The sequence below is a fragment of the Aphelocoma coerulescens genome, chromosome 13 (genome assembly GCF_041296385.1).
Source record: "Aphelocoma coerulescens isolate FSJ_1873_10779 chromosome 13, UR_Acoe_1.0, whole genome shotgun sequence".
NCBI classification, from domain to species: Eukaryota; Metazoa; Chordata; class Aves; order Passeriformes; family Corvidae; genus Aphelocoma; species Aphelocoma coerulescens.
In genome coordinates, this window is record NC_091027.1 from 1,272,408 (window position 1) to 1,284,326 (window position 11,919).

Genomic DNA, 11,919 nt, shown 5'->3' on the forward strand with positions numbered 1-11,919 from the left:
CCTTGTTTTAGGGACACGGAAAACGCACGGCAGAGGAGCTCACCGGTGCCGGCAGGAAGGATTCCTGCCCCAGAGCCATGGCGGGGCTCGGCCGTCCCGGTGATGCCGCTCTGGCAGTGCCGGTGGGCTGGGAATTGCCGCGGGAATTGCATCACGGTGCTAGTGACAGAATATTAATGAAGCCTTTGACCTCAGACGTCCTTGAGCGTAGCACGAGGTGCCAAGGAACGGCCCCGGCTGCTGCTCTGCGTGGGGAATGTTGCACAACCCACAGCCCTGGGAACGCAGCTTCCTTTTAGGATTTTCATTTTGCTTTTCCAAAGAGAGACAGGGAGCGGAGCCTGGCGTCAGAGGGGGCCGGAGCGCCCCGGAGTGACCCTGGGCTGGGACATGATCCTGGGGCTTTGCCAGGGCTGCTGCCCTGGGCACGGGAGGGAGGGAGGTGGGGAGAGGGGCCCTGCCAGCCCCACAGACAGTTCTGGGCACAGCCTGTGCTCCCCGGAGCCTCCACCCCGTGCTCTGTTCAGAGCTTTAGTCGCTCTGTGCCGTGGTCACTCCTGATCTCAGCCTGCAGCCCCCAGACTCGCCCAAAACCTACTCACACAGAAATCCTTGCCTGGCACACTTGACACCCTCCTTTTCCTGTGATCTGGGTAAGAAACAGATACATGATTTCAGTGGAAATCCAGCAGCATGGTGTGCACCAGTGCTCTCCCAGAAGCTCCCACCTCAGTTTACAGTTCACTGCAATTCCAGTCCAGCCTCGGAATTCATTAAAGCCGGCCAAACACGATCCCGAACGGGGCCTTAAATAATCCCTGGCCGGTATCTGTCACAGGCTCTTCCTCGGGCTGCTGTAAATAGCCCTCACACGTCACCTGGCGTAAGGTTCATCGGGCTATTCTGGGATATTCAAATAGGAAAGGGCTTTGTGATCCCCTCGGCTGAGGGATCTGGGAATCAGGTTGCCCCAAGCTCTGATGTGAATCACACCACAAATAACCCAGTTCTCCGAAATCCCACCTCCCTGTGCTACCAAAGTCACCCAGGAGCCATTTCCACCACTTCCATTACCTCAAGAATTTGCAGGGAAATAAATATTAAAATTATAAATTTCCTTTACTTCTGGTTCCATAGTTTTCCATCGAACCTGAAAGATTATTAGATATCACGTGTTTACAAATTAAACCATCAGAGCTGGATGACTGCCCACCAACCAAACCGCAAAGGGACCGGGACAGGGACCGGGAGAGGGACAGGGACGGGGACAGGGACCGGGACAGGAACCGGGACAGGGATCGGGACCGGGACAGGAACAGGGACAGGGACCGGGACAGGAACCAGGACCGGGACAGGAACCGGGAGAGGGACAGGGACGGGGACAGGGACCAGGACAGGGACAGGAATAGGGAGGGGGACCGGGAGAGGGACAGGGACCGGGACAGGGACGGGGAAGGGGACAGGGACCGGGACCGGGACAGGAACAGGAACAGGGACAGGGACAGGGACAGGAACCGGGACAGGGACAGGGACCGGGACAGGAACAGGGACAGGGACCGGGACAGGAACCAGGACCGGGACAGGAACCGGGAGAGGGACAGGGACGGGGACAGGGACCAGGACAGGGACAGGAATAGGGAGGGGGACCGGGAGAGGGACAGGACCGGGACCGGGAGAGGGACGGGGAAGGGGACAGGGACCGGGACCGGGACAGGAACAGGGACGGGGACAGGGCCCGGGCGCTGCAATGACAAGGCGGGAGCGGCACGGGGTACGATAGAGTGCAGTCACACGGGCGCGGCCGCTCTGGCCGCGGGAGGATTTGTTCTCTATGGTGACGGAGGCCTCGCTCTCTATGGTCTTGGAGGACTCGCTCTCTATGGTCCCACATGAGTCGTTCTCTATGGTCCCGGAGGACTCGCTCTCAATGGCGGCCGCACCCGGCCCACCGGGCGGAGTGTCCCGGCATGTCCCGCGGCCGCCGCACCTCCCGGCGTGCCCCGCCGCACCCTCACTTCCGTCCCGGGCGCTAAGATGGCGACGCCCATGCACCGGCTGATTGCCCGCAGACAGGCGTGAGTGGGACCGGGGGGGCCGTGCAGGGCGGGCACGGGTTGGGGAGCGGCGAGCACGGGCAGGGCCGCGGGGCCCGGCGCTTTCCCGGCGCTTTCAGCCTTCCACGCCGCTGCGTTGCGTCCTGTGGCAGCGCATCTCCGCTGAGGGGAAACCGCCCCAAAACACGGTTGGGGAGAAACGATCGCGGCCTCGGGGTGTCCCGTGCGCGGCCGGGGCTTGGACTCGGGGATGCCGGCGGGTCCTCGGCAGCTCCGGGCGCTCCGCGAGTGCAGCGAGCGCGGGGAGCGGCAGCGCTCGGGCACGGGCGGAGGAAGCGGCCGGCCTCGGGCGCTCGGTGCCGCCGCTGGGCAGCGTCGGGAGCGGCCCCGCGGCGCTCGGGGCGGCGGAGTCGCTGCTCCTCAGCGCAGCCTCAGCGCTGAAACCGGCAAAAATGACCTCCGGGTCACGTTGTTGTGGTTGGCTTCCAGAACTGTCAGGAAGGCAAAGGAAAGCCAAGAGAGCGCCTTTGGCTCCGACGGGGATGTTGCAATTCCCTCCGCACCGAAGGGATCTGATTGCAGAGCCCTGAAACGAGGAAACCGCGGTTTTTGCTTGTTTGTGAAGGGCAGCAAAGGCGTGTTCCACTCCCGGGTAGTGCTGGTGTTGGTTTTCCAATTCTCTGTTGGTTTGGGTGTTGTTTTTTTCCTTAAATTAATTGATTTCTCTTCTTTCAATAGTTTTGACTGTGTTTGGGGGCTTTGCCCAATCACAATCTGCAGGATGTGGACAACTTCTGTATGGGAATAATCGCTTTCCTGTTTTCCAGAGGAAAGCAACTTGGGATTTCAAAGTGTTCTTTTAAGTTGCTGTTTTCTTCGAGTTAAGGACTCCTCTCTTAGCTTGGATGTCTTTGTGCCCGCTGGGTCTGTGCTGAGCTGTCCCTTTGTCAGCCTTTGCTCCCGGCTTGGGGTCACTGATCCCTGCTAAAAGCTTCCTTCGGTTTTGTGCTTTTCCTCAGTGTCAGCTCGTTGGTGCTGGCGTGGTGTTTGCAGACCTGCAGCTGCTGAGCAGGGCTGATGTTCTCCTGCTCATTACCTCGGCTTTGGGGCTTGAGCCTCACCCTTGTAGCTTCCGTGGGAGTGTCTGCTGGTGGGAGCAGCGGTGCAGCCCTGCAAACGCCGAGCTGTGGGGTTGCTGCTTTCAACATCCTCGTTGTTCTTGCAGACACAGCTCAGGGTGGGTCTGAGAGAGACAAACTCTGCTTCTGGGGGTTTGTGTTGACGAGGAGGGGAGGGGAGGTCATTGCTCTGCTTATTGTAACTGCTGTGGCAGAGCCAGGAGCCCAAGGCAGGACAAAGGCAAAGCAAACCTCTCAGAGCTCTTGGGTTCTCTTCATTCCCAGATATTCTGATTCCTGCCCAAGTCCAAGTTCATTGTGCTGTGCAGGATGCAAGTTTAATCAGGTTTTAGTGCTGGTTTAGCTGAGTATTTCTAGGGCTTGAGGATGAAGCCAAATGCTCTGCATTGAAAAAGTGATGGATGTTCAGCACAAGATTCTCTTCAGGAACTGGCACAAAAAGTGGTTGCTGAAGCTGAGGGAGGAGCAATTCACAGCTTGGCTGAAGAGGGAGAAGTGCTCGCTGCTGGTCTGTCACTTCATCCTCATGAATGAGGCTGGGAGCTCCCGAGATCAGCCAGGCTGCAATTTCAGATAGTTTAGATGGGCTGGCCTTGAAAAATTCATATTTTGGTGCTTGGAACAAAAGCTGAAGGTGGCAGCAGTGTCAGGGAACTGAAGTGACACCACCCTGAGCTCATAACTAATTTTGGTTGTGACCTTGAGCAGTCCCTTGTTTATAAAGGAGAGCAGCTGGGAGAGGAGGAAAAAGTTTTGCAGAGCTTCAGAAGAGCAGCTTAAGAACTCCAGCATGAAAATGGGAGCATCTTCCCTTCCCTGATTTCTGAAGATGCCCAGGGGATTCTACCAGAGCGAGAACTGAAGCTGAGTGTGAAATCTCCCTGCTGCTGCAGGTGCCTGGGGACAGGGCAGTCAGGGAGGTCTGGCTCAGAAGGAGCAGGAATCTGATTGTTCTGAAGATAAACCTCCTGCCAGGCTTTACCAGCTCCTGGGTGCAGCTCCTTTGGGTTTATTCTCTTTACTCTGAGAGTCCCAGGCTGTGAGTGAGAATTGGGCAGTTTGGGACTTGGGTGTTAAATTGCAGGATTTGGAGATGAAGCTGCTGCTCTTTGTTGTAAAAGAGAATTTTGGTGATTTCTCTGAAGCCAGAACCACCTGCAGCTGCTGGAGAGCAGCAAATTGAGCAGTGTGATTGTTCCCATGTGGAAGTGTTTTAGTTACTGAAGGTCTGTTTGCCAGAGTGCTGTGTGTACTTGGTGTTACTGCCCATGTCCTGATTGCAGAGCCAAGCTGGAGCAGCTCTGAACATCTGCTTTAATCACAACTTGATTGATAAGCGATTCTTCACTGGGGAGAACAGACTTGGAATGAGTCACTTAAGCAATTCTGCATTTTCCTAGGGAGGCAAACAAGCAGCATGTGAGGTGTCAGAAGTGCTTAGAGTTTGGCCACTGGACGTATGAATGTAAAGGGAAGAGAAAATACCTGCACAGGCCTTCAAGGACAGCTCAGCTGGCCAAAATCCTTAAGGAGAAAGAAAAGCAACTCCAGCTGCAACAGAGGTAAGACTGGCAGGGTGAAATGTCTGGTTTAGCAATGAAATAAAAGAAAAGATGTTGTCCCAGCCCATTTCCCAGTGACCTTTCCCTCCAGACTGTGGGATATGTGTTAATGTTAGAGCTGATTGGTGTGTTAAGTGAAATGTGTGCACTCGGGTCCCAGAGGATTAAAGTTAACACTTTGATTTAATTGAAGCCTTTCATTAACATGTGCTCACCTGAAATCACTTAAAACTGTTTTGGCCTGTCTGAAACAAAAACTGTGCACTCAGCCAAAGTTAAAATAGGTGGAGCTCCACTTTTTGGTAGTGGAGCAGTTGCCTGAATTCCTTGGTTATTTGATTTCATGGTTTTGTGCTGTCCAGGCAGGCGGGTGTGAAAGCTGTACATGTATTTATAGCAAAGCAGCAATTCTGGTCCTGTGTTCAGATTTGCTGTTCAAAGCTGTGGTTAAGCCCTGCTCCTGCTGCTCCCTGGGAGCTGCAGGGGTCAGACAGGTGAAGGAGAGTTGGGTTGTCAGCTTTAACTCAGCACAAAGTAAAAACATCTCACTGAGTTGCACAATGATTTCCTGTGGCAGCCGAGAAAGTGAGAGAAACAGAGAAACCTCAGCAGAACTCTGCATGGGGCACCTGATCTCCTTTCCACTTTGCCCTGGGAATGCATTTTAATGCTTCCTCCCAGGTTAACGATTGTTTCAACAAGCAGATCCAGAGGCAAAAGTAACACAGCACATCAGTTTTCCATGAAATTCCAGTGTGCCGGGGTCACCTCTGCCCTGCTCCGGTTTGGTTTTGGGAGCTGGAGAGGGACAGGGTCACTCCCAGTGCCACTCCTTGCACCTGGAATTCCTGAGGGCTTGGTCACTGCCTCTTCCAGCTCCTGCCACTGCCAGGATGGGAGTATGGAGAGCATTCCCAGCTTGTGCTGCCTCCCGATGGGGCAGGGAAGGGTGGCACCTGTGGCAAGCAGGGCGCTTTGGCCTCCTCAGCTGGCTCCAGCTCAGCAGCAGTTGTGAGTCAGGCCTGAAAGCTTGCCTGGAGTGGAGGCTCATTAGCTTGTGAGTGATGTAAAGTGATTGATTCTGAAATGAATTTTGATCCAGTGAGTAATTGTGAAGTAATTAGAATCACCCAGTATTGTGGACAGATCGGGAGTGCTTGGACTCTGACACTTGGCTCCATTTGGAGGCCGAGTCTCTTCAGAGACTCAAGACTTTTAGGCTAAGCTTGAATTAAAGGCTCACATTATTTCCTTGTTCCTTTTCTGCCCTGTTTCTGGTAAATTCTGCAGCTTACCACTGAAGGATGGTGAATTGAGGGTGCAATTCCTCATTCTGGTCCTTGGCCTTGGGTCTGAGTGTGGGATCACTTAATGTGAGAGTTACAGGCCTGGCCAGTCTGGCACTAAAGGAGGTTTTGGGCTCTCAGTGAGGGACATGTGCTGGGAAAAATCATCTTGTAAAAGGGAGCCTGAGTAACCCCTAGGTGTGAGCAGGGCTTAATCCTGGTGCACCGGGCTGGGTTCTCAGGGCTTGTGTAACCGTGAGCTCCTCAGCTGTGCCAGGAGGGATCCTGTTCCTTGGCTGCCAGTGCTGCACTTCCAAGGATGGAGCTTTTCCTTCATGGAGAAACAACTTCCTGGGTCACACCAGAGCTTTTTGTGTCACCTGCTTTGGGAGGTTCTTCCTTGCCCGTGGAGAAGTTGGATCTCCCCCAGGTCTGCTGTGGAGCACCTGTGCCACCATCTTTAAAGAGCCACGCAGGAATCATTAACCAGAGGGCAAACCCAGCCTGAAAAGGTCAATATTTACCTCTGACAGCCACATGCAGGCTTTTTCAGCATGAGCTCCTTTCCCAGTTGTTCCAGGCTCCCTGTGTTTGCATGGTGTTGGCTCCACGATTCTGCTGGCCGCTCTGGAGGTGTCAGTGAGCCCCTCAGCGCCTGCCCAGCCTAGAGCAGGGCTGGGAGGGCAGGGAGCTCAGGGAGTGCTCATTCCTGGTGGTGTTGGAGCTCTGAGCCCAGCCCTGAGCCGGGTTTGTGGCTCTGAGGGCACGGGGAGTGTCCGGAGCAGGCCTGGCCTGGGCAGAGTAGGAACTCCTGGAGTAACTCCTGAGTAACCCACACCTTCCACACGAGAGGGAGGCACTCCCAGAGTCAGGTGCTGTCTCCTCAGAGGTGCTTTGGGGTTTAATTCTGTTCTCACAGTGACTCCTCTCACCTGGGAACCCCCTGGTTACCTACAGAGGGTCTGAGGCCTTAGGGATGTAAATATGGACAGGAGGGATTGGAGTCTGAATATCAGGGAATCTTCCCCGTGCCCACAGGAGAGTGTGCAGAACTCTTCTGTGTGATGATAATGTTTTCATACTTTAGGTGTGAAAATAAAAAATTGGAGAAATCTCGTTTTTCTGGCAGCACACAAAGAGCTTTCTTCTGTGTCACCGCTAAAACTCTGTGAGGGAATGAACACCTGGGAATCTGAAAGACACATAGCTGGGAAGCATCAATATGAATGGATTTTTCTGCTTCTTTTTGCACTTGAAAGGAAGGTGAAAGTTACAGGCTGAGTCAAGCTTTTAACCTTTATTTCAATCAATTCTGTTATTGCTAAATATGGCTACACACAACTTTTGTACCCTTTTCTCCTGTGCCTTTTGCATCCCAGCTGCTGCTGTCCATACAAAAGGAGGCAAAGGGGAGAGTAGAGCATAAATAGCACAGAAAATGAGAGGTGAATTGCTGGGTTTTCCTCCCCTTTTCTCTGCTTTGCACAGGACTGAGCTGCCCAGTGCCCTTTGAATATTGAACTCGGCCTCACTGTGCTGCTAGTTCTTTCATTTTCCTATTGCATTAATCAGAGCCATTATTTTTCCCCCCTTAATTAGCGCTGGAGAAAGTGCTGCAGAAAAGAAGACCAAGAAAAAAAGGTACGTGGGCACCCGTGGGGAGTGGTCCTGCACCCGTGGGGACTGGTCCTGCACCCGTGGGGACTGGTCCTGCACTGGCTGTTCCAGCAGGACTTTGAGGGGGCGTGGCAAAAGTCAATTTTGCAAATAAGTTTTGGTTTTACTGCTTTGAGCCTGGTAGAGGCTTTTGTCTGACAGACATCTGGAGAATTTCTACTCCTCCCTGTCCAAAAACTCTCAACTTTTTACTCTCTGTTTTTCTCCCTGCTGATTTTCCTCCCCCTGCATGATCTTGCTGTAGTAGTAAAAGTCTTCCTATTTCTGCCTCAGAGTGCATCAGGAGTCTCTGAACAAGACTGGCTCAGGGTTTCTGCTGTCTCAGTGCTCCACCTGCCCATCCTGCTCTGACTTCTGCTGTTTTCATTCCCTTCTCCTGCCAGTTCTCTCTCTCTCAAGCTCTGCGTAGAGAATGCAACAAAACATCGAAAAAACTCCAACCCCATAACCAAACAAAACCCCCTCGATCCCAAACTCAACCAAAATCCAGGAAATAACCCTGCCCCTCTCCAAGTCGTGGTTGGGGCCAAGAACTCTTTGCACATTGTTTGTACTTTATGTTTACTTGGGAATTTGCTTTCTTAGCAAATGGAAAGGAGGAACAACCAGAACTGTGGCTGTAACACTCCTGGGATCGTGTTGGGAGTTTGACTCCGGGGAAAGTCTGTGCAGTAACAGCCCCAGCATCTCTTCCCCTTCATTGTCAGTTCTCTGTCTTCTTGAGTCTGATCTCACCCAGTTTTCAGGAGGTGTTTAAAGGCCAGGCCTTTGCTGTGTGTGGCAGGCAGGAAATAAGGCAGAGCAGATGTCTAAAGAGCTCCTTTATTCCAGGCTGCCCTGTGGAATGTGGTTTGTTGGAATGCTGGGCTGCTGTCTCAGTGTGTTTTAGCCAAGGCTGCTTTCCCAGAAGTGCCAGTTTATTGCTGGAGTTACTCAGGACTGGCGAGATCACGAATTAACTGGTTTTGAGCTGGGCAGCTCAGGCGTCTTCCTGCCTCAGCTTCCTCAGACGCTGCAGCCTGTGCTGGCATAATGATTTACAGAGTACTTGAGCTCCAAACCAGTGCAACAATGAGCAAAACAGAAGGGTTTGTGGAGAAGGGGGTGGTTTGGACACTTTTCCCTTGAAATTTTAAAACTCTTGTAAATTTGAATGATTCTCCAGCTTCTATGCAAGCCCAGAATCCATCAATATAAATTCCTTTCCAGATAGTTTGCTATTTAGATATTTTTTTTAATATGAGAAGAATTAAATGTGGGGAATGCAGAAAATTTATAACTTCCAGATTTAAAATAAAACTCTGTAAAAGCTTGGGTTCTGGCAGAAGGAGCAGGAACTTTTTTCCCCAGAGTGTGTTTGTTTTGATATAAACAGTAATGAGGGAGCCCAGGCCTAAGCAGAAGAACAGGCTGGGGCAGAGCAGCTGCTGCAGAGCCCTGTGAGCCCAGGGGACAGAGCTGCCTCCAGCTGCTCCTTGGCCCCGGTGTCCCACCCGGGATGCTTCAGTTATGCACTGAGAGCCCCCTTGAGACTGGAGCACAGGTAAATCTGCCTGTCTGAAGGGCAGGATTGTGTCCTAAGTCCCTCCTCGTTCCTTCCTTTCCTCAGGCCCCAGCTGTGGCTGGGCCCACCATTGTGGCTTGGGTGGCAGTGGCACGTTGGAAAGCCCTGGGGGTGCCAGCCCAGGCTCCACCAGCACTTGGCCCACACTGGGGCACAGATTGAGAGATGAACTCTTGGAAGCTTGTCCTGAGGAGGATGAATGGTACCTGCTGGCGAAATTCGGTGCTTTCACAGAGCTGGGATAAACCCCAAAGTCTTAGACTGCCAACCTGTGGCCTCTGCACTGTCACATTCCCCAGTTGCATTTTGTATTGGAATTTTACCAGGGCCAGTAAAGCCCCTGCTCAGGGCTGGGATCGAGATCCCGGCCAGCTTCCCCTCTCTGCCCCTCTCTGCAGTCCTGCTGGGCAGTCATGCCCTGGGGCCACTCTGCCATTGCTCAAATGGCCAAAATCCACTCATCCAGGAGTGGAAAAGGCAGGGAGGGCACAGGAATTCAGCTTAGGTGGTGAGGCCTGGAAAGTTTCAAGGCAACTAATTGATGTTTGGATTATTCCAGCAGAGCAGAGAACACGGTGCCATGGGCTCTGGCAGGGCTGTGCTCAGCTCTTTGTTCTCTCCCAGGTCCAAAAGTGTGACCAGTTCCAGCAGCAGCAGCAGCAGTGACAGCTCAGCCAGCGACTCCTCCTCTGACAGCCAGGACTCCTCTACCTCCTCCGAGGACAGTGACAGTGAGGGCAGCTCCTCCTCCTCCTCCTCCTCTTCCTCCCCCTCCTCCTCCAGCAGCTCTTCCTCCTCCTCCTCCGACTTCGACTCAGATTCGAGCTCCTCCAGCAGCAGCAGCAGTGACAGCAGCTCTGAGGATGAGCCCCCAAAGAAGAAGAAGAAGAAATAGCTGGGGAGCTGCAGGACTGGTGTGGAGTGGGGGACAAGCCCCTCCCAGGGGCTGGAGCAAACATTCAATGGTCAACATTTCTACTGCTCACACTTTCCACGTGTTTTGCCTAGTTGTTCCTAGGACATGGAAGGTATTAAATGGCTTCCTGAGACTTACTGAGAGAGTATTTTTGTGCTTTATCCTTTTATGGAAGATTTTACTTTTTTAGTTCCAAGAAAAATTAAAAAAAATCTATCATCAGATTCGTTTCTATGAGCTGAAGTCCAGTAACCTGGATGTTTGTATGCTGGAAAGCAAAAGCTTTTTATTGCAGGTTCTGCTGTGCATCGTGTGCTGTTCCTCTGTTAATGACAGCTTCACCTCCATTGAGAAAATCCTCTCCAACTGGTAAAAGCAGAAGTTTTTCAGCGCTGCTGTGGAGCTGTGGCATTGTTGAAGCTGAATGCACAACGTGTCCCACACAGAGCCTCCCATCTCATCAGCTGGTGCCAAATGGGTTCTGTGCTGCTGAGCTTGTGTTCCAATGGCTTTTCCTGATGCTTCCAGGTCCAGTCCTAAGTGCACCATGCAGTTGAGCTGTGTTGGTTTGTTCCTGATCAACGGAGTGCTTGTCCTGCCCGCAGGCTCTGGGCTTTTCACTGCCCTGTGGCCTTGGCTCGTGTATTGCAAGTGTCTGCTGAGACACAGAGTGTTGGTGTTGGGAAGCAGCAGCTCAGTGACTTGGGGCTGCTGCTGCTTTAGGAGTTTCATCTTTGTGCCTTTTTTTGTCAGTTCGGTGTGCCCCAGTGAGACAAGGGCTGCCGTGGGTGTTCTGCAGAGCTCCAGCACAATATTGCCACGCAGCAAAAGCAGAGAAATAATAACAGCCACAACTGGGCACTGCTCTCACTGGATGCTCAGTAAAAAAGAGACTCCTTGAAATAAAGGGCTCAAAGCAAAGTGTTTCCCTTTGGCTGTGTGAAATGCAGGATTGCCGAGTGACAGTCTGCAGAAATTCAGTCATTCTTTCTTTGTGGGAACTGCCCTGGAGAAGGCAGTGAGTGCAAAAGCCCCACAAGCCCTACAAACGCAGATGCAGCCAGGCTCCAGCGCAGGGATTGCTGGATGCAGAGTGGGAATTCTTTGTTCTTCTGGGGGATTGAAGCAGTTGCCATTAGGATTTGATTTGGTGATGCAGTCTCCTGAATTTCTTCTTGTTGGAGTGCCCTTTGTGGGGAGGGGGCATCACTTGTGGAAGAAGTCTCAAGTATCTTGGTTTAGGTAAAATACAGTGACTAACGTAATTTTTATATTTTTTATGGAAAAAGTAGTGCGTAGACTTCCTTTGGAATAAACTGTACTTACTTAAATGTTTGGAAATCCCTATGTTGTGTGTGTGTGTGTCTGTGAGCACTCCTGTGTTTTACAGAACACGCTGCAGAGTGTAAATAAAACTACCAGAAAGGTGTTTAAGTCTTGTGGACTGAATGTAGCATTTAATGGGAAAGTGAATAAATTATTAACCAGCAGTTGCTAAGTGGATGCTTCCTGCAAATATCCGAAATCGTTGTGGTGTTGTGTGCAGGTTGCAGCTGGAGTTGCCCTGGCCTTGCCTCCCAGCGGGGCAGGATTGCGCCCCAGGAAGTTCTCCAGGCGGAAGTCCCTGGGTCTCCGGATTATTTTTTTAAAAAAGTTTCGTTTGTCTTGGCTTTTTCTTTTTTTTCCTGCCCTTTCTGGTTCCTTTGTCTCTCCATGTTCTT

General features: G+C 52.2%; 1 protein-coding gene across 1 annotated transcript; it reads left to right on the forward strand.

Moving 5' to 3' along the window:
• Window positions 1-1,485: 1,485 nt before the first annotated feature.
• ZCCHC10 (zinc finger CCHC-type containing 10) lies at window positions 1,486-11,632 on the forward strand. Its single transcript, XM_069029028.1, has 4 exons — window positions 1,486-2,075; window positions 4,594-4,755; window positions 7,641-7,682; window positions 9,907-11,632. The coding sequence occupies exons 1-4, from the start codon at window positions 2,035-2,037 to the stop codon at window positions 10,175-10,177; spliced, it is 516 nt and encodes a 171-aa protein (XP_068885129.1). The 5' UTR covers window positions 1,486-2,034; the 3' UTR covers window positions 10,178-11,632.
• Window positions 11,633-11,919: the final 287 nt, after the last annotated feature.